The sequence below is a fragment of the Bubalus bubalis genome, chromosome 3, assembly GCF_019923935.1.
Source record: "Bubalus bubalis isolate 160015118507 breed Murrah chromosome 3, NDDB_SH_1, whole genome shotgun sequence".
In the NCBI taxonomy this organism is placed as follows: Eukaryota; Metazoa; Chordata; class Mammalia; order Artiodactyla; family Bovidae; genus Bubalus; species Bubalus bubalis.
Window position 1 is genome coordinate 150306212 of NC_059159.1, and position 22266 is coordinate 150328477.

General features: G+C 43.5%; 2 protein-coding genes across 8 annotated transcripts in view; one reads left to right on the forward strand and one right to left on the reverse strand.

The window, feature by feature from the left end:
- SEMA4D (semaphorin 4D) overlaps positions 1 to 15416 on the forward strand; it is a 143319-nt gene extending 127903 nt beyond the window's left edge. Inside the window, exon 19 of the mRNA XM_025282114.3 lies at positions 14926 to 15416. Coding sequence (XP_025137899.3) covers positions 14926 to 14952 — 27 coding nt within the window. The 3' untranslated portion in view covers positions 14953 to 15416. The remainder of the gene's footprint in view (positions 1 to 14925) is intronic.
- Positions 604 to 22266, reverse strand: part of SECISBP2 (SECIS binding protein 2) — a 34428-nt gene continuing 12765 nt past the window's right edge. For 2 of the 7 annotated variants that reach the window (XM_044940328.2, XM_025282109.3), the window contains 11 exons: positions 21644 to 21811; positions 18892 to 19014; positions 17523 to 17612; positions 16098 to 16230; positions 9181 to 9347; positions 8341 to 8488; positions 7246 to 7369; positions 6422 to 6642; positions 2671 to 2825; positions 2157 to 2349; positions 604 to 1490 (listed from right to left, as the gene is read on the reverse strand). In XM_044940328.2, the coding sequence (XP_044796263.2) occupies positions 1387 to 1490; positions 2157 to 2349; positions 2671 to 2825; positions 6422 to 6642; positions 7246 to 7369; positions 8341 to 8488; positions 9181 to 9347; positions 16098 to 16230; positions 17523 to 17612; positions 18892 to 19014; positions 21644 to 21811 (1626 nt within the window). In that variant the 3' untranslated portion in view covers positions 604 to 1386. Of the gene's footprint in view, positions 1491 to 2156; positions 2350 to 2670; positions 2826 to 6421; positions 6643 to 7245; positions 7370 to 8340; positions 8489 to 9180; positions 9348 to 16097; positions 16231 to 17522; positions 17613 to 18891; positions 19015 to 21643; positions 21850 to 22266 lie in introns of all 7 variants that reach the window. The other 5 variants (XM_025282106.3, XM_025282103.3, XM_006064465.4 and 2 more) reach the window with 5 other exon arrangements.

Sequence of the window (22266 nt, forward strand, 5' to 3'; positions counted from 1 at the left end):
CTGTGCTGTGCTCCAATCACTCGGTCATGTCCAACTCTTTTTGACCCCATGGCCTATAGGCCACCAGGCTCCTCTGTCCATGGGATTTTTCACACAAGATTAGTAGAATAGGATGCCATTTCCTCCTCCTGGGGAACTTACCAACCCAGGGATTGAGTCCTTGTCTCCTGCATCTCTTGCATTACAAGTAGATTCTTTACCACTATGGTAAAGAATGCGGGATGCCCTTCCAACTCATTACTTCACATTATTTTGCTTCCCACAGGCCACTCACTCACAAAAGTACATCTGCCATGACTCAATTCAACTAACAGCACTGGCAAAGCCCACAAGATACCTTGCTTGCATGACAAATACAAAGCAGTGCAAGTCTGATCCCGCCATTTCTCACGTGACCAGCTCGCCAGCAGGCTGGGCCAAGGCGGGTCCAGCAACAGGAGCTCTAAGGGCTGGAGACTTCACAGTCACCACCTTCGAGATCCAAGAGACAGGAGCGCAGCAAACCTCTTCCTCCTCGGTCCCCTTCAGTTTAAAGAAGAGTGCCCCCAAAATACAGATCAGGATGTAGGAAGCGCTGATTAGACCAAGGTGACCAGTCTCCAGTGAAATTAAATAATCACTCTTTATTCAAAATAAATAAGCCCTCTTACTTACAGGAAAATATGGAAGTAAACTTCTATCCTTCGGCCTCTAAGAAACCACATTCGCAATATGTTCATTTACAAAAGAAAGAAAGTATTTGTAAATTATCAAAACTGAGATTTAGGAACTTCAAAATCATTTCTTTGAAAAATAAACAATAAAAGGAATATTCATGTCAAAAGGTCACAGGTTAGAGAACTGATTTTCCTTCTGAGGCTCATTTTAGCAGACCCTCCAAGTATCCCCACATCTTCTGGCTAAAAAGCCATAACCTGAGAAAAGTATTCCCTGTACCCCACCCGCACAGCTTCTGCAGGGCTGTGCGGGTCACCAGGACTGGGAACATGGGGTGGAACTACTCCGCGTTCCAAGCCACATCGCCTCAGCCCGCCGCTGCTTTCCACAAACCAACTCGGTTCAGCGGTCCTGCAATGGAGAGAGGTTCCACAGCAGCAGAGTACTCTGAGTACCACCTTGTCCAGCATTTTCCAGACTCATACTGTGCTCAGAGAGCCGAGGCTGCATCCCAAGGCTTTGTGAGAGGGTCTCCGCCAGCTTACCGAGTGCCCTTCCGCAGGACTCGCAGCTCTTGGACAGCTACAAACACTGCTGGTTACTCCCCCGGTTGAACAGCCATATACAACACAAGTAAGTCAACAAAAAACAGAAGAAGAAAAAGGCCCCAAAGTCTTTCAACCCCCCACCCCCACCTCAAATACACAAACACACAGGAACGAACTCTTGTTATAAATTCAAGTTCATCATCTGAGAGGTTGAAGCCTCCAGCGATTCCTCCAGCTCCAGGGCACACCGACTGTACGCTTCCACATGGTTTCTCCAGACTTGAACTGGAAACAAGAAAGCACACCACAAACAGACAGGCAGGGTCAGCCAGCGTAAGTGTTAGTCGCTCAGCTGTGTCCAACTCTTTTCGACCCCATGGACTGTAGCCCACCAGGCTCCTCTGTCCATGGGATTCTCCAGGCAAGAGTACTGGAGTGGGTTGCCATTTCCTTTTCCAGGGGAATCTTCCCGACCCAGGGATCAAACCCAGGTCTCCTGCATTGAGGCGGACTGTTTAGCATCTGAACCACCATAGTCAGGGAAGTCTCTTGGAAAGCAAGCAGCACACAGCCTGCCCAGCAAACTGGCTCCCTAAGTGGGGCCTGGAAAGGACTCAAGCAAAAATCCCCAACTGCAACCTCCCCCTCGCGAACAGGATCAAGCAGGTTGGTGCATGCCGGCCTTGAAACCACCCACCAGGGATCCAGCTGTCTGCACAGCTGCCCTCTGGGTGCCATGTGACCCAAGGAAGCTCTGTCTGGGACACCCACTGACCAGCCCTCCCCTCCCACATCTGAGACCACCTCTTAAACAAGGGCTGGGGCTTAACAAGGCCTTCTGCAGCTAGTTTTGCCACAGTGGCCATGCCACTCTCCTGGGCACCCTGTTCAATCGGCATCAATGAAGACCTAGAGGACGATGGGCCCCAACTCCATTCCCCCAGCACTCACTGTAGTGTGGCTCCTCTTTCTCAGTGGGGGCCAAGGGGCTGTCCTCCACAGGGCAGCTGGGGCTCTGACTGGGCGGGCTGGCGGGGGCGCAGGGCCCAAGCTCGCCCGGCAGCTCCTGGCGTGTGTTCTCCAGCATAGTCCTATAGGCCTGCCGGGCCGCCATCGTCAGCTCCACCATCTTGTGGAACTGGTCCTTGAGCAGAAACCAGAGTACAAGTGAGGTCACCTGCAAACTGGCGAAGGCACCCTCTACAGGGAAAGGGGGGTGGATGCCCGCCTATGTACCAGGGGTGTTGCCCTCAGGCCTTCCTGAGGCTCCTCTGTGACACCAGTAAGCCCAGAGCGAAATTGGAATCACACTTCTGGGTTTTTAAGGAAACCAGGCCACCGAGGTTACCGCTTTCAAGACTGGGGCCCCTGGAGCTCAGGCCTACTCAGCCAGTGTGCAGACAACCACCATCCCCCCTGACTCCTTCCCAGGGCAAGACAGGCCAGAACCCCCTCCCCGCCTCACCTGGGCCCCATCGTAGCTGAAGATGCCCACCACACTGACGGGGACAGCCTTGTTCAGGCTGCGCCCCAGAGCTTTGCGGTTGAGAGCAAACACAAAGGGGATGTTCTGGTCACAGGCGTAGTCAATGATGGTGTGCAGGGTGTCGTCTAGCCCACCTGCTCGGAAGACAAGGGAAATGACAGGGGAGGCATCCCAGGAGCGCACTGGCGAAACTGGCTGCCAGAGCTTTTCCCAATGGAGGCTGACACTCCTGGCTACTTCCTCACTCAAGCCAGTGCCCCAGGCCAGGTTTCACTGGGAAAGCCAGTCGCTGTGGTGGAAGTACACTGTTACTCTTGGCCACATGGAAGAAATCAACTGTTCAAGAGACACTTCTAAAGCAATAAATCAGTATAAAATACGTCCACATCAAGCCAGCAGCTGGCGCTGTGTGAAACGGGACAAGAAAGCCTTAGACATGTTTGCTGAATACGGTGTGCCAGTCTGGGTCTAATGGCCTTGGGTGGATTGGCTCCTATATCCTCACAAAACCCTAAGAGGGGAGGTGGTACCCACTTAAAAAGATGGAAACCCAGAGCCCAGGGAGGTCCCTGAGTTATCCTACCCTGCCTCCCAGTGAGACACAGCCTGGCAGGAGGAAGGTGGGGAGGGGAGGGGTGGCACTACAGGCAGAGAGGGTGAAGAAGCTGTGTGTGAGTGATGCTCACACAGAGTCAGAAACCAGCAACACCGACAAGCTGTTACCAACAAGAGAATCACATCTGGGCATCCGTGCATAAGTAACATAGAAACCACCCATATACGTGCAAACATCAGCCAGCTAGAGAACGCTGGATGGGAGAGGTGATTCCACGTACAAGTGCAACCAAAGGCCACAACAGGTGAGGATAAATGTGGCAAGAAATGTGAGTGATTTACAAAGCAGCCTCAACATGCCAGTGAAACACAAAAGAAAATCTAAGCCAAAGGCATCTATGCTCTTGAATGGAACAAACCAATATGATCATATGTCAATGCTATGTTAACCTCAAACTTTTTATACTGTAACTTACTCTAAGTGGGACTTTTTTTGAGAAATACAAAAAACACAAAATGAGAATGGCCTTTTGAAAAAGGAAATTAATGTCAGGCCAGCATTTCCAGATATTAAGGCTTGCTATAGAACTATAAGAATATAAATTATGGGATACAGGGTGACAGAATGAAGGCCCAGAAATCACCCGAATGTGTGGCACTTAAGCAGGCTGGCAAGAGTCCCCTGAAGCACAGAAGGTGCAAAGAGACAATCTCTGCAAAAATCCATCTCAGACTGAAATGCATTCTACCTAAATAAATAAAAATGAAAACACAGAAGAACAAGGAAAAAAACTGAATTAAAAAAAAAATTAATAACCCTGGAGTAAGAAGGTTGAATAACAACATAAAACCTAGATGCAATAAAAACAAGAATAAAAAACATACACACCCAATCTCTGAATGGCTAAAGAGGCTTAAAGAAAAACAGGCACATGACAAACTGGAAAAACATTCATAATTCTTAACCAAAGTGGCTCTTATTATTAAAAAAAAAAAAAAGCATATGTGAATATAGAAGACTGACATCCTGAAAGACAAATGGGCAAATAATCAACAATTCACAGAAAATGCCAAGCCCTTAAACAAGATGCTCAGCCTTGCCTCACAAGAAAATGCTAACAGAATCACCCGAAGACCGGGGGAGGCTGGGAGGAAGCGGCATGCCCGCCTGTGGGGGCTACAGTGGCCCCTAGAGGCAGTGTGACCCCACCCCGATTCCTCTGCAGACTGATCACTTCCTGAGGGAACATACATCTACAGGAGAAAGAAAAAATCTAAGGTCTCTTATCACCTGGTACCTAATTACATATGATTACCTAATCTTCTTTCTAAAGAAAAGAACAACTTCTCAAATGCACACCCATCCTTGGATATGCAGATGGTATCACTCTAATGGCAGAAAGTGAACAGGAACTAAAGAGCCTCTTGATGAGGGTGAGTAAAACAGCTGGCTTAAAACTCAACATTCAGAAAACTAAGATCATGGCATCCGGTCCCATCACTTCATGGTAAATACATGGATGGGATAGATGACAGTGCAGGAGACCCAGCATCCGAGCAACACAGTTCTAGGGGGAACCGAGAGAGGACCAACAGGAGGGAGATTCAGAGCACAAACCCTGCAGCGTGTCCCAGGACTGAGCACTGCCTGTAAGCCGTCCCACCTCTCAGAACCCTGGGCACAGGGAAGTTCCTACAAGCTTCCAGAGAGGAGGGAGAAAAGAAACAAAGGTCAGAAATTGGAAAGACTGGATTTCAAGCACCATCTTCTAGATGTCCCGACATTTTTTCTCATGCCACTGACGGGGGGATGCACACGCCCCAAGACAAGGGAGTATGTGAGAGCCAACAAACACCACAGCCCACCAGAAGACACATCCCCAGGATGACAGCTGCATGGGAGGCACAGAGCTGGAATGGCCCCAGAGGAGGAGCTGCAGAATGCCTGCAGCACCCACTACTTTAAGGGGGGGGCCAGGCAGCTGGCTGAGAGCTTGAGGGGTGATTCGTGTAAAGCCCAGCGTCTGCCATGGGATTGTGGTTGGGACACCGCTGGTGTACAACCAAAGGGACGAACCTGAGAGCCCTTTCCAACGGCAGGGACTGGACCTGCCTCCAGCTAAGATGGGGATGAGTCCATGGGGCTGGCCATGAGCAGGTCCAGCTGCTGCCCAAGGGCTGGTGGATGCTGCAGACAAGTCAGGAAACCTCAAGTGTTCAGACTGGAAACAGCAACCAGAAAGATTCAGCACTGGGATCTGGACTGGTTCCCTGAAAGTGCTGTTCCAGCCAAGTGGAACTCTACACCATGGGAGAGAGCAATGGGACCAGAGGAGGAGTCTGAATGTTGAGACTAAGATGGAGGACCAGCGTCTGAGTGATGGCATCCTGCTCCTAACAGCCCCTCTACTGCGCATCCCAAGGAGGACACAAAGTGGGTCAGCTGAGGGCCAGGGAGATGTCAGACATCCGTCTGTCGGTCACCTCACCCAGCACATAGCATGCCGAAAAAGAGAACGAACCTTCCAGCATCAGTAAGATGGCGAAGGGCTTGGACAAACCCACACCTTTAGTAAGTGAACAGACGAGTTAGTCACACATGGAGGAAAAGCCCAACGCAGGGACTGGCCTAGCTGCCAGTCATGAAATCCCTGCAGTATGAGGGACCACGCCCCCAAGCTCCGAGGAAAGCAGCACGGCACCTGGCCCGCTGCACGATGTGACACACCCTCTCTGGTCCGCGTGGGCCAGCCTGAGCCAAGTCGTGAAGACTGCAGGGGCCCAGCTGCTCAGAGTGATCACTTGGTGAGCCAACGAACTTTGGAAACAAATATGTAAAACAGCCAGCCAGTGGGGATTTGTTGTATGATGCAGGGAGCTCAACCTGGTGCTCTGTGACAACCTAGACTGGTGGGATGGTTTGGGGTGGGAGGTGGAAGGAGGTTCAAGAGGGAGGGGACATACGTATACCTATGGCTGATTCATGCTGATGTGTGACACAAAACTGTAAAGCAATTATCTTCCAATTAAAAATGAATTAAAAAAAACTCAACTAAAAGAAAATGAAGCAAACTGCACTTCCAAGGTCCCCAACCCAAGTGGCTGATGGTGTGGCGGCCAGAGGGCATGTACACACACCAGGAGCCACACACCAGGGACCATATGGTACCCTTACCTTTTGACTGTATCTTCTCACAGTTTGGAGAGATGATGATGCATTTCAACTTTCTGAGCTTCAGATGTTTGAGGACTTCCCTTAGCCCCAACACAAGTCGGCGTTTGGCCTTAGCCTTGACTGGATCTTTCTGGTACATACGATCTTGGAAACGAACCAGCTCTTTCAGCAGGTCCGTAACACAGGCGTCAACTTCTTTACTGAGCATTTGGCTGCAGTAGCTGAAAGGGACATTAGACACGGTCACCTTTCCTCTGGCTGTGACAGTCTGGCATGCTGCTCCCAGGGTGTGGGCAGTTCAGCTCCTCTCAAGAAATCATGCTTTGGTTCCTGACTGACAGAATTTTAGAAAAGATGGATGGAGGCATCCTCCCCACCCCCAACCACAAGGGACAAAGACTTCTGGGCCCCACATCCCCCAGGCAGCCACTCCCAGGCACCTCTCCTCGTGAAGACAAACATCTACAGAGTCTACCCTGAAGAAAAGTGGGAGGGAAAGAGGTGGAGCACCCTAAGAAATTACACACAGAAAGGGACCTCAGATCATGAGCTGTCACCTTACTACCCGTTCCCAATCACAAAAGTGGGTTCAAGGGCACCTCTGGGATCACGGAATGAGGACAGAGATCCCTCATGAGCAGATTATGTAGCCCTGGCATGTGTTAAGACCAGGTCCTGGCCACCTTCCACCAGGACACAACACCATGGCCCAGCCTGGCCGCTTTACTGTGCTGAGCATGGCGGGCAAAGAACTCGAGGCCCACGATCAGAGTGAGCACAGTGCCCCAGGTCCCACAGTGAGCCCAATGCCCCGGCTCACTCACTCCCTGAACCGCCGGCTGTGGATCTTGGGGCAGGCCTCTGTCTCTTTCTGGGGCTCAGGTCCCGGCTGCTCCTCTGATTTGCTCTCCACCACAGGAACACAGGACACAGACTCTTTCGTTTCCCCTGGAGTTTCAGAGAAAGAAGTTACAGCAGGGCCCCCGCAGGGCTCGGTGCACAGACTGAGGGGTCTGGGGCAGGAAATGAGACAGCGCCTCCACAAAAGCATCGCCAGAACACCCAGACTCAGCGGCTGGCCTCTCTGCCACCCATAGGTGCAGCTCATAAAACCCTGGGCAGCCTGTGTGGCAGGGGCCACTAGGCTGGATGGCAGTGGACTTAAGCTGGAGATGCGCTTAAGGGGAAAATGCCAGCAGGAGGTGTGCCCGCACTTCTTATATACACCCCAAGCTTCCACAGCATCTCTGCTTCTAACGGAGCCCATGTAGCAACTCCCACAACACCCATGTGCCACCTGGCATGTTTGTACACCTGAATGCTATGCCGCACTGACAATCAGGAACTACTTTTATAGGCCACAGACATACTGCCAGCCAGAACAACACGTAAGATTCCACTGGAATGAAGCCTGAAAGCTCATGGGTGAACTGCAGACAGGGGTGAGGTCTTGGACCAGAATCATGGGGACTGGGAGGCCATTGTGCTTCTGAACTGGGTATGATCTATGTACTGCTCTGAAAGGACAGTTCAATAAGCAGCTTACTTAACCCATTTTTTGGAATGACACCATGTCTTACACACTTGTGGGCAAGCAGCTTTGCAGTTAATGGTGTTAATTCTCATGGCCATTTCAAACTGCAAGGACCATCAAGTATCATACACATCAACATCAGGGGCTTCTCCCCTTTATATCTCACAGCCCTGAAAAGCAGAGGCACCAGAAGCTCCACTTGTTCACAGGGAGGTCCTCTTACTGTCAAGTTAGGACACTGAAAAAGTCTGCATTCCCAAGGCCCAAGGCCCACTTGCTTTTACCACACAGGGACCGGGGCTGGGCAAAAGCCAGACAATTGGCTGTGTACATGGTTACTCCCGCCGAGGGATTCTTTAAGAAGCAAACCAATGGAACTCAATACCTAACACATCAGGTGGCCTGAGGACCTGGTCATCACCGCCGCTCTCTTCATCTTGCACATCCTGTACATTGTCACTGGGAAAAGCTGGGCTCAGAGCATTTTCTTGGAGACGCTGCTGCTTTCTCTCTTGCCGTTCTTTCAAAATAATCTTTAAAGTTAAATAAACGACTGAAACACCTGAAGACTCACATCTGAAAATAAGCCCTTCTGTGAAATAAGCCACCCATATTCAGCTGGCTGACACTGTACCTGTTTGTGCCCTTACTCCCCCCGCCGCCTGCCCCCTCCCTGTGGGCAGCCCAATCCTCTCACCCATGGTCCAGCAACAGCAGGCTCCCCTGGGGAAACAGAGCAGTGCACGTGAGACCTGGGCTCTGATGAAACGGTGCAGCTCAATCTGACCCCAGGCAAGACACGCCTTCCTCCATCTGAGACTCACCATACCCTACAGGCTGCTTTGACAGTTAAATCAAAGACATGTGGCAGTAGTGTCCAATATTTACCAAATCAGAGCATCAGACACAACGCCTTGGGGTAGGATGAGGGTAAAAAATGTAAATGAGAACAGATTCCCCCCCATTTCTGGATTTCTGTCCATGTCACTCCAAAGTATGAAATGAATAAATAAGGCCTCCTTCTCCAGCAGCTGAGGTGCTCTGCACACCATGAGGGGAGAGCAAGGGATCATCTTTCAAAGAATCATGCATGCATCCTGATTAAGAGCAGGTTCAAATGAGAGTAAATGTTAAAAATCTAAAAACCTAGGAGTTGAAAGAAGTAGAATGGATACAGCACTCTACAAGTTTACTTGCGCCCGATTTCAAACAAAATGCCACACACCTTCTTCAATGGGGTTGGCTTCTTGGCCTTGGGGACCTCCCTCTGCTTCCCTTTCTTCATCATGGGGGAAGTGGAGTCTAACGGGTTGTGCGGGGTCTTCACCTGGGCAAGGCGGTGGCCCTTCTTCCCTGACATGGAGTCTTTGGAGAGGACGGGCACTGCCCCAACTGCAACACAGTAGGGACACACAGCTCAGGCTGCCACCCACCACCTGCCAGGCTCCAGGGGCAGGCTCACTGCAGATCTGTCTCAGGGGCTCCCTGTGCCACCCACCCATCCCCACATCCTTCCTCGTCCCCATCAAACTGTCCCTGAGGGAACCAGCTTCCTATCCCCATAATCAAACTTCTTACATTTTCCAGCTAAGTCTGATAATGTGTTTGGGTCTCATTTTTTGATGAAGAGCTTTTCCAGGTAGCTTGCCCCTTTTACTCCACCATTTTCAGCTTACCTTGCCTTTGCAGAAGTTGGCCACTGGCTTCCTTCTACCTCATGTATATATATGTATACCTTCTACCTCACTATCTTAAAAGGTCCTTTAAGATCCTAGCAATATTACAAGTTGATTCTCTTGAGTTTTCTAGACATACGTTCCTAAATTCCCTGCAGAGAGTAAATACATGATCACAATCACTGCTCCGAACACTTCCACTGCACACTGTGGTTCTGCTCTACTTCCCATCTTGTTCTTGTTCCAAGGGAATAGTTAATTTGTGCCTACTTTCCCCCAACTTTTTAATTAGGAAAACTTCTAAACACACACCAAATAAAAGAGAATGTGTAACAACAAACCATGTACTTACTGTCCGGCTTCAACTACCATCAGTATTTTTCCAAATATATTTTACCCACCCTCCTTAATTTTGGTACATGTTTTTAAAGTACTGCGTAGACACAGGAGTGACTCCTGGAAAGGCAACCCAAAAACAAAAACAACTAAGCAGAGACATCAGCAATCACACACTGTGGGGAAGGCAGCCACCAGACTCAGACCAGGCAGTTCCTTACACAAAACAAAAACCACCCCATCACAACCACTACTTTCAGAAGGAAAATATAAAATACCAGTTGCTACAATGTATTAACTAAAAGTCAGTATTCAACAAAAAATTGTGAAACTTTCAAAGAAACAAGAAAGTATAACCCACCCTAAAGAAAAAGGAAGTTAACAGAAACTGCTTTGAGTGCCCCCAGCTGACCAAGAAATGAAGGCAACTGTGAGACTAGATAATAAACCCAGAATTTGAATACATACAAATAATAAAGGAGAGAGGCTCAACAGAAGATTGGAGATGGTAGAAAAATCAATGAACTTGAAAATAAATCAACAGAAACCATTCAATTTAAAGAAAAGATTTTAAAAGAGCCTCCAGAGACCTGTGGGGCAACAACAAATATACTAGTATATATATAATGTGAGTGCCAGGAGAGGAAAGAGAAAAGAAAATATTTTGAAGAAATAATAACCCTAAACTTCCCAAATTCAATGAATATTTCAATTGACAAACTCAAAATAGGATAAATATTACTCAACCAGAGGTAGGACGTATACAGAGATTTCTACATAGACACATAGTCAAACTGCTCAAGGTCAAAACAAAAACAGCAAGGGAAAAACAACTCATCACAGAAAGTGCAACAACAAGACAATTAATATTTGACATCTCACTGGCAACAATGGAAGCAGGAGGGCAATGGAATGACATTCAAAGTGAGGGGGAAAACCTGTCAATCAAGAATTCTATATCCAGTGAAACTATCCTTCAAAAAATGAATCTAAAATATAGATGTTTCTAGGTAAACAAGGACTGAATTTGTTGCTTTTATTTATTTATAAGCAACTACTTACTTTCTTACTTTTAAGAAAATTTTTTTTTAAGTAAAGGAAAAAAATCAAAGGAATCAAAATGGTACTATATATTTATTTAACATAAACGAAAACAGTTAAAGAGGAACAGAGGAATAAATTAAGACATGAAAGAATCAGAAAAAAAAATAGTAACAGCAGTAAATCCAACCACAGTAACAACAGCATTAAACACGAATGAACAAAGCACCCCACTCAACAAGGAAGAGATTTTTAGCCTGGATTAAACAGAAAGCTCCGACTATAAGCTGTCTACCAGAAACACATCTTAAAGACACTGGTAGGTGGCCAAGGTTACTCTGCCCTATGCTGCTGGTAAAAGCATTCACCTCCTCATTAATCTGATCAGCCAGTTGGGAAGGCCAAACCTGGGCTCCAGAATAGATATAAGTCACCAAAGGCCTTTAAGCTGTGCTCTGGCAAGAAAGCCCCTTCTAGGAGTATTTGGTACTGGCTAATCTAAAAATAAAGAGAAACTCTGAATTCCTCTTAGCTAATTTTTACTTTTTCTGGTAAGAATGGTTCCATTACTGATGTCAAAAAGAAAGATGATGGACATGTCAGTATCTGGGCATTACTGGGATCTGTGGCCAAAACATCCTTTCAATACTACCAAAATCCAACAACCCAATAACCAACCTTACAATCTAACAAGCTACTTAAAAATATCATCTGACTGAGGGCCCCTACTTCTTGCCAAATTATCTCGGACTTCATATACAATTCCATCTAAAAGGTCCAACTTGAATCTAGCTGCAAAAGAGCCACCTTATATAGCCTCAGAGGTAGTTCCCTCACTTTTCTTGCTTTTACCTTTGGCTGGAGGTCTAGAACATTCAGTTAGTAGCTCACATGCTTCCCTGAAGGCTCCCCAAGAAGCTACATTTTTCAGAATCAGAGGTTGGCCAAGCACTTTCCTGACTTTTCTGGAAAGGTCAACACTGCAGATCTTTCCCAAACAGACGCTGAGCAAAGTAACTTTGAAGGAGGAATACCTAAGAAGGCAGTGATCCTAAGCTTTGATACATTTAAGAATCATTCATACATGTGATGTATGATCCTGAAATGGAAAAAAATCACCAAAATCATTGAGAAAAAAAATTTAAATACAGACTGGATACAAGATGCTAACAAAAAAATAATCTTTATTATTAGAAGGGAGAATGGCAGAATGGATCAATTAAAAATAAAATCACCATCACTTAGAGATACTGACTGATGTATTTACAGGTTAAATGACATGATGTCTACAAGTACTTCAGGGGAAAATAAGAGTTCCAGATTCAACAGGACTGGCAAAATGTTGGTAACTGATGGAGCCGGGTAATGGGCATATGGTGGCAGTCTTCATCATATTCTACTTTTGACTATGTTTTAAATGTTCCACCACAAAAAGTGAAAAACAGGACAAAACAAAACCAAAAGTCCCACTGTGTGCTTGTTAAAAACACCTATTGCCCATCCCATACTAAGTGGTTCTAAGTGTACCACATCAGAGGTGTTCCCAGAACCTGCACTTTCAGCCTGCTCCCAGTAGGGCCATTGCTGGCAGTCCTGGGGACACTGCATGAAAAAGAAATACTGGGTTCAGGTACACGTTGTCAACTGGTGCCTCAGCCACTGTATACTTGGACTAAATTAACTGCATTCAAACATTTTAAATTTGTACTCTGGGCTTTTAATTAAGGTCACTACGAAACTGACTAAGACTTACTTCTGCTATACCTATGAGAAAGCTATTTAGGAAACTTCTGACTATACCATTCAGCAGCCCATATAAAATAATCTATATGAGAAACAGCATTTAGAATTTTAGAATTTTCAGCTTCAAAAAACTCCCACCTCCACCAACAAACTAAGATTTCATTTATATTAAGTTCTAGAACAGGAAAAAACAGTGTATGGCAGGAAATGGCAGGAAAAATAAAAATCAGAACCTTGGCTGCCTTCAAGTAGCAGCAGGGACTGACTGGGATGGGAAGGGGCAGGAATTTCAAAGGTGATGATGATGTTCTACACAGCCAGAAGCTTGGGTTACAAAGTTATGTATTTGCCAGAACTCTTAAAATGATACATTTAAGATCTGTGCATGTCATTAAATGCATATTTTGCCACCAAAGGAAAATAGGAATCACAAATACTGAACTCTATTAATGATATGCATGCTTGGGGGTAAAATATACTGATGGCTGCAAGTTACTTTGAAATGCAGCAAAAATAAAATACAAATAAATTGATATTGGATAAACTGATGGATAGATTGGGATCAGCAAACTTCCTTAAAGGGCCAGAGAGTAAATATTTCAAGCTAATGAGCATACGTGTATTGCAACACTCAAATGCCATTCTAGTTCAAAAGCAGCCACGGATAATACTTGAATAAATGTGTGTTGGCTGTGTTCTAATAAAACTTTACAAGTATCCGGGTTGCTTCCCAGGTGGTGTGGTGGTAAAGAATCCATCTGCTGATGCAGGGGACACAAGAAACATAGGTTTGACCCCTGGGTCGGGAAGATCCCCTGAAGTAGGAAATGGCAATTCAATCCAGTATTCTTGCCTGGAAAATTCCATGGACAGAGGAGCCTGGTGAGCTTACAGTGCACACACACACACATACTCTTTTTATGTGTGCAAAGAGTCAGACACAACTGAGCACACATACATACTCACAGCCAGCAGGATATAGTTGGCTGACCTCTGGAAAAGTTATGTGACTGAGAAAAATTAGGAACAACTGTACAATCTAGGTGGTGAGTTCATGGGTATTCACTGCATGATTTTATTCAGCTTTTCCAGATGCTTGAAAATTTTTGGAAAAAACAAAAATATTATATATCCCTTCCCTTGAGGAAACAAATTATGTTTATCCTTTCTAGGATTGATGCCATAATAAAATTATCACCAGAAGGAGGGGTTTATAAGTAAAATTACATGATGAATTGCTTTAAAATGCTTCAGGGAAAAAAGAAAGTAAGCTTCATCATTTCTTTGGATCCTATTTTTCACTTTTAAATCACCTCAGAGGGAAACATATCTACAAGACTATGGTGGCAAATGAGCATTATTTCTTTGTATGACATATTACCAATTTTAACTGTCTTGGCTCTCCGGCATGATTCAGAGAAAATGACTACATCACTAAGGAGTTAACACTGCCACCTGCTGTGTTCCCATGGACAAGCAGGTAATTCATTTCTACCAAATGCAGCAAAAATAAAATACAACCTGCATAGGGCACTTATAAGATTTTCACCAGGTCGTCACATCAAGTGGAAAACCCATCTTTTAATAAGACCTATTTCTTAAAACAATCACATTTAATGAAGTTTAGAATTTTTGTGGTAAAATACATATGCTGCTGCTGCTGCTAAGTTGCTTCAGTCGTGTCCGACTCTGTGCAACCCCATAAGACGGCAGCCCACCAGGCTCTGCCGTCCCCGGGATTCTCCAGGCAAGAACACTGGAGTGGGTTGCCATTTGCTTCTCCAAAATACATATAAAACCCACTATTTTAACCATTCTTCACTTCACAATTCAGTGGCATCAATATGTTCAAAATACTGTTGCAACCATCACCACTACCCATTTCCAAAGCTTTTTCATGCCCCGAAATAAAAATCTGTCCCCATTAAACAGTAACTCCTTATTCCCAACTCACCTCAACCCCTGGTAACCTCTAATCTACATTCTTTCTACGATAGAATTTCCTGCCTTTTTAAGGTCGAGTATTCCATTATATGTATATACCACCTCCTGTTTACCCATTCATTTGTTGATACACATTTGGGCTGCTTACACCTTTGGACTACTACAAATAATGCTGCTATGAACACTGGTGTACAAGTGACTGACTGAGTTTCTGTTTTTAATTCTTTCAGATTCATTCAGACGAGTGCACCTGCTAGGTCACGTGACAACTCTCTACTTAGCGTTCCAGAATCACCAAACTGTTTTCCAAGTACACCATTTAATGTTTTCATCAGCAACAGTTCCAATTTCTCCAAATCCCCACCAACACTTGTTATTTTCCACATTTCTGATTAGTTATCATAGTAAGTTTGAAGAATTACCTCCATGTAGTTTTAACTTGTATTTCTCTAATGACTAATGGTGTTGAGCATCTTGTTGTGTGTTACTGGCCATATGTATATCTTCTAATGGGGAAATGTCTTTCAAGAGCTTTGCCCATTTTGTATAATTACTGAACTGTAGGAATTCTTATATATTTGTATATTAAATGCTTATAAGATATATGATTTTTATTTTCTCCCATGCTGCAAGCTGTTTACTCACTGTCTTGATAACATCATTTGGTACACAAGTTTTTAATTTTTATGAAATCCAATTTACCTATTTTTGCTTTTGTTGTTTGTGCTTTTGGAGTCCTTTCTGAAACTTCATCATCTAACCCAAGGTCATGAAGATTTATCCTGTTTTATTTATTCTAACAGTTTCAACGTTTCAGCTCATATTTAAAATGTGATCCATTTTGAGTTAATTTTTGTATATGGTATGAGGTTAACAGTACTACTTTATTGTTTTAGCATGGGGAAATGCTAAAACAGTTGTCCCAGTACCATTTTTTAAGTGATTGTTTTTTGTCCTTTTAATAAACTCAACACTCCTAATCAAAAATTCACTGGCCACAGATACGTGTGTTTATTTCTGGATTCTCAATTCTATTCCACTGGTCTACATCTATCCTTATTCCAGCACTACACTATTTTGATTATATATCAATAACTTTTGATTGGGCTTCCCCGGTGGCTCAGATGGTAAAGAATCCACCTGCAATGTGGGAGACCTAGGTTCGATCCCTGGGTTGGGAAGATCCCCTGGAGAAGGGAACAGCTACCCACTCCAGTATTCTGGCCTGAAGAATTCCACGGACAGAGGAGCCTGGCAGGCTATAGTCCATGGGGCTGCAAAGAATTGGACACAACTAAGCAACTTTCACTCGCTCAACTTTTGATTACAAGAGAAGACTGTCACAAAATAGTTTTATGAAAAAGACGTCAATCATTTGTCTGAAATGAACAAGCTCTTTTACCTGAGAACACCACTGGTTTGGAGGACTGCTTTGCATTCGGGGAGTGCTGCTTCTTTTCCAGTGCGGTAAGCATTCCTCCCAAATCCAGCTGTACTGGAATCTGGCTTTTCTTTCTACTACTTTTAAAATTATTCTAAAAAGTTAAAAATCAGAAGTTTACTCATAATACTTTATTTTACAAACTGTACTTTTCATTTTATAACAAAAAGCCATATAATTAAGGATAAAAAAAGACAGATACAGAGACTATAAAAATCTTGACATTAAAAGTAATTAAAGAAAAGACCCATCAATTCCAAATTATCTGCCAACATTACCACTGAGGTTGCTTATTTCCTTCTTCTCCTTTCATAACACTGGTTTAATTAAACCACTGATATTTCTGTTTGCATCTCCATTATGAATAAATAACAGCATACATCTACAGATAAGGAACAAAGGCTGGAATAAAGTCCCTGGCTACAAAGTCTGTGTGAGGCTAGCTGGTTAGTACCTTTTGGTTAGTACCTCATTAGCACCTTTTGCTCTCCAATTGCCTAAGTCAGCAAAACTAACTATCATGAAATCATGGGGGCACAACAAAAAATGTACACAGTCCAAAGTATTAAATTTAGGCACAAAGTCAGATATACTCTAAATAAGTGTTATTTCTGAAATAGTTGTGACATGGGTTTTGAGACTATATAAAGGCTGCATGGGCATGTTGTCTCTTGTGCTTTAGTGCCTCCACTCCTGCCCTCCAGCCACTTTTCTCTTCCCTAATGCCAAAGTCACACTGGATGAGGGCTCACAGCAAGAGGGGAATGCTAAGCACAGCACCGGCACCTAGAGACCTCTGCAGGGATGGAAGATGGCCAAATTACAACACAGGAATGCAAAGTTACGGGGTTAAGAATCTTACTCTTCATAAATGTGAAAATAACCACCCCACTTTGAAAGGCAAAAGGACAATGAAAATGCCCAAAGTACACAAGTTCCCCATCTAGATTATGAACTACAAACTCATTCCTGAATCCACAGTGGGGCTGAGGTACACGGAGATTCATCTCTTTCTCTGATCCTGACTACTTGACTATGCTTCTTTCAGATATAACTGCCTCACAAAAGGAATCTTCTATTTCCTGAATACACTAAGTTAATGTTTTTTCTTCAAATCAAACTTAGACAAGCAGTATGTGTTCCCCTCCTTTCTGATATAGCAGTAGCAGTTACCAATCATCTAATTTCGAAAGTGACAAAGTAGTTCTGGCTTAAGAGCAAATTTGTTTCAACACACTGGATAAGGTTCCCCAATGAAGAAATGAATCAAAACAAAACCACCTGTGCCCATAAAGGAAGAAGTCTGGAAAGGAGGCTTTCTTTAGAGTTTTAGTTTAGCAAGAAAAGTTAAGCCTAAAGCAATTGTGGTTTCAATCTAAAAATTACCTGTGGCTGCTGTTTAGACTGAAATTTCGGTGACTCTACTCTGTCTCTTCTTTCAGATGCAACTGCCAGATTGGGAAATTCCTCGGCATCCTAAGTAAACCACATACCCTTTAGCTCTTCACACATCACAAGAATCAAATAAGCCCAACTACAATCTTTTCTTCGCTCGTATTTTCTTTCTATAAAAATCTCCTATAGAAGTGCTCAAAGGTATTATTAAAAAAAAAAAAAAAAAAAAACTAATTTATTTCACTTTTAGAACAAACTTAAAGACTGCAGTTTGAATGCCCCTGCCCCCATAGAGTGTGGGGCCTCAAGGATGGGTTCACCAAGCAGTCTACGAACTGCCTCTAACCATCCTGACACAAGAGTATTCAAGCACCATCCTTCAACTATGTTTTCTTTGGGGAAACTATCAACTTGGACACAGGAGATTTAAGCATCCTGTCCTGTGTGCTGATCCTAGGCTAGAAAAAAGAAACAAGTCTCTAAACAATATTTAAATCATTTAAAAATGTTTTACGTACTTTTGTCAATATTTTAGGCACCCTGGAGAAATTATGTGAAAAATGAGGGACGGAAACGTGAATTACTTGTTGGCCCAAACAATAATGCTCTAATGCAATCACAGGTTTTCAAACAGGCAATCCCATTATTCTCAAGGAAATGTTTCAAAAGCCTTGGGAGCCCCTCAAGTTTGTGGGAATACCTTGGGCTTGACCCTAAGTTGGTGGCCTGGAGAGCACTGCTAAGACCCTTCCTGTCAGCACCAGGCTGCTGAGTCTGGTAATTCCTGACCCAGGAGAAACATAATCAGAAACCAGGATGGCTCCTTGGAGAACAAGGACATTCTTGGAGTATCACAGGACAGCAATTTAAAGCACACTTTTGGAAGCTCGTGATATCCTCTTCTTGACCAGGGCCCACAACAGATTTATGGTATTGTAAGTTTCTCTCTATAGTGGAGCACGTTATAGCAAGACATCTAGATAGAAAAGGAGGCCCTGCAGAAGCGAGCATGCCAAAGCAAAGGAAAACAGGTTGGAAGACACTGAGGGGTATGGTATATATTAGGAGTATGGCATATACACCACTAAATTTCAATACAAGCAGTTTTGTCTCTAGACCATTCATTCACTCTTTTCAGATATTTACTGAGTGCCTGCTATGAGATAGGCACTGTGCTTGAGACACCAGATTGAAGGAGTGAAGAAAGTGGGTGATATTTATTTTTTTTAGCACTAGGAAAACAATTATTTTTAAAAATGTTAGAGACTTTTTTACTTGGGCAACCAGTATGAACCTGTATTTCTATTAAGGAAGACCCATTTATTATATCATACAAGGTGAGTAATAAATATAAATGTACTTCAATCCTTGGTGGCTCTTGAACTGTCAGGACTTCATATTTTGATTTAGACTTTTCTTTCTTTTTCTTATTCTTTCTTGAGGCTTCATTTTGCTCAGGATTGCCACCTTGTGATGCTTTGGACTAACAACAACAACAAAACAAGAACAAACAAAAAAGCAAAAATTATGGTTTTTAGAGCATTAGTAAACATTTTAATTCCATGCTTCAGAATAAAATTAAGATACCAAGTTGTACAACCACATGGCAACTTTACTCAGACTTACTCCCTATTTTCCAAAGAGCCAGCATTTGGTAGAATGATTCTGAAGGAAAAAATCCATTAAAGCAGATGCCACATCCAACTGCATTGAAACAGGTGGATTTGGACCTAAGTTTCCAGCTTGAGGAGGTCATGATAATGATTCTACTGATGTCAACCTGAAGTCCTTTCCTAAGTCCAGTTGTGCCACTTCTATCACGACAGCCCAATGGCTCCTAAACCTGACTGTACCTCAGGATCACCAATGTAGCCTGCGAATCAGACTCTGTCTGGGCTCATCCCAGACCTGCAGAATTTGACCTCACCACCTTCACTCTCCACTCAGCCCCCTGGCCTTTCCTCAGTCAGGTCAAGTACGCTTTAGCTTCAGGCCCTTTGCACTTAACACTCACATAGCTGGTTCCAGACTACCATTTACTTCCTCATTTTAGCTCAAGAGTCATCCCACCTCTACCTACCCTCTCACTCTCCATCCTCTTTGGAGCACTAATCCCATCTGACAAACTCTGTCTTGGTCTGCAGACGGCTAGTCTCTCTCCAACAGCATGGCGGCTCTAAGAAGATGGGACATTTTTAATGTCTGAGACCCTGCTTTGCCCCAATGAGACCTCACCCTTCAGAGGTAAAAAGTCTCAATGGCCATTAAAAAGAATATTTATCTACTAACCCGGAGGGGCCATCCATGGTAGCCTGTTAAGTGAAAAAGGCAACTTTCATATGTAATATGTATAAAATAATCCCATTTCTGTTCTTAAAAAAGAAAAAAAAATTAAACCAAATAAACTTCTTTATTTATTTATGTTTTCAGGAGCCCTAAGGTGGAACAGACGGTTGCCCAGGTGACTCAGCAGTAAAGAATCTGCATGCATTGCAGGAGATGTAGGTTCAATCCCCGGATTAGGAAGATTCCCCAGAGGAGGAAATGGCTACCCACTCCAGTAATCTTGTTGGGAAAATCCCATGGACAGAGGAGCACCGTGGGCTACAGTCTGTGGGGTCGTGAAGAATCAGACGTGACTGAGAGACTGCGCACAACACAACAAAAGGTGGAACCGACAGCAGGCTGTTAATAAAGGCTCTTGGAGGGGTGAGGACCAAAGGGCTATAGGACAAGGACCTTTTCCATAATTAGATCTTGGTAATATTACATGTGCTTTTTCAGTAATAAAAACTCACAACACAGAAAGTTTTAGAGGGAAGGGGAAAAAACAACCAAAACATTATGACCACAATGCAAAGTGATCTGCGTTATAAGATTACCAGAGATCTTCATTTTCTAATCTTTATTTTGGAACTTCTTAACAATAAACTTCTCTTACACCTTTAATTAAAAAATCATTTTTATTCAGGTCTAGCACAGTCTCTTACTTCTCTGTACATTCATTCTATTAATTTCTGAAAGTTTGATACTCAAACTTCAACTAAAAATCTTATCTACTTAAACAATTGTAATCTATAGTGGGAACTATATGTAACTTTGTTCTGTATTTTCCTAGTCTCTTGTAAATGTGTTATCATAATTTCATAATTTAAAAAATTTAAAAAAAGAAATTAAAAAAAATTTTTTTAAGATGCTAGGAAAATAAAACAAAATCTGTTAATTCTTAGAGTGTTAAAAGCTGGTTTAGATGGTAACATGGTGGCCTGTTGTGTAACCTGTGCCCAGAAGTCGATGGGGCCTTGGAGCTGGCCAGTCTCTGTGTCTACTTGGAGGGGGTCTCACCACCGCCTCCTGTGTTGCTGAAGTATGGGCATGAAGCTGCAGCAAACAGGCACATCGGTCTAATTTCACCATTAATTGTCACCAGCGTAGATTCCCTGAATCAACCAAGTATAAAAACATAGTTCTTTTTTGTGTGGGATGGTCTAAGACACTCTGGATACTGAAAAGTATCCCAATACTCAAAATGATAGGAAACCAGTACAAAACAAATACTACCCCATATTTCAATCTAAAATAATGTATCAGTATAGAAAGAAAAATCAAGAACAAAATCTAGCCTCCCCTACAAAACGCTCTTCAAGAAACAAATCTAGAGATTGAAAAATAACAGCTTAAAATTATTTGAACCGAAAGGAAAAACTGAATTCTGAAATGCTATCTTACAGTAAGTAGGCTGCAATTAACCAAGAATCAATTAGCATACTAGATAATTGCAAAATGGGGCATACAATTATTTTGCTATCAGTACTTGTAGCAATGTAACTTCAACAGACAAAAGACTGCAGTATTTTAAATACCAGAGCATAAGTTTCTTCCAGCATCTCTCTTTTAAAGAATTCAAAATAGTCACTGACATTTTAAGACCACAGGTCTAAAACACACATCCTCACTCATTTTTAAAAGGGATCACTTGTGCCCGTCAAATACTTGTGTCCCTCTTGAAAAAACAGTAAGACCTCAAGTACAACCAACTCAAATTAGTGCCTATAGTACCAAATGAAACACCTTCAGTGAAGCTTTGAGAGTGAACAAAGTGTGACGCATACCTTTTCAGTAAGATGGACAACGTGTTTCTCTTTGTAGGAAGGCTCCAAAGATAAAACTTCAGAAGATGACATACTATCATTTTTAGGATCTGCTGGTGAAGCAACCATCTTTAGGTTTATCATGGAAGTAACATTTTTAGGGGCTGGTGACAGTTCTGTAGATAATGTCTGCCGAACAACATAACCCATTGGTGTCCAAGATAATTCTGCTCAAAGATAACCAAAATTGTTGAACAATCCCAACAGTAAAAAGGAAATTCCTTAGAAATTCCAAGCATGCCTTACATGAAGTACTCAAGAGCATAGTTAAACTAAGGTACTGTTCAGAACACTCTAGCAAACTACAGTTTCCATTAAATTTGCTTTTCTTCTTGGAACATGCAGGGTGAATTAACTTGAAAGGGGGACTGACTATCCTAGGATCTGCTCTTTTTAACTTGGGGGTGTGGGCAGTAAACAAATAATAGTTTCCATTAAAAAATAAGAATCCACAATACATCCACATGGCAAACACACAGAAATAATGAGCTGAAGATCAAACTGTGGCCCTACTAACCTTGATGTGTACTTTTAAACATCAGAAGTCAAAGATCACTAGACTTCAGCTACCAAAGTAACTGGTA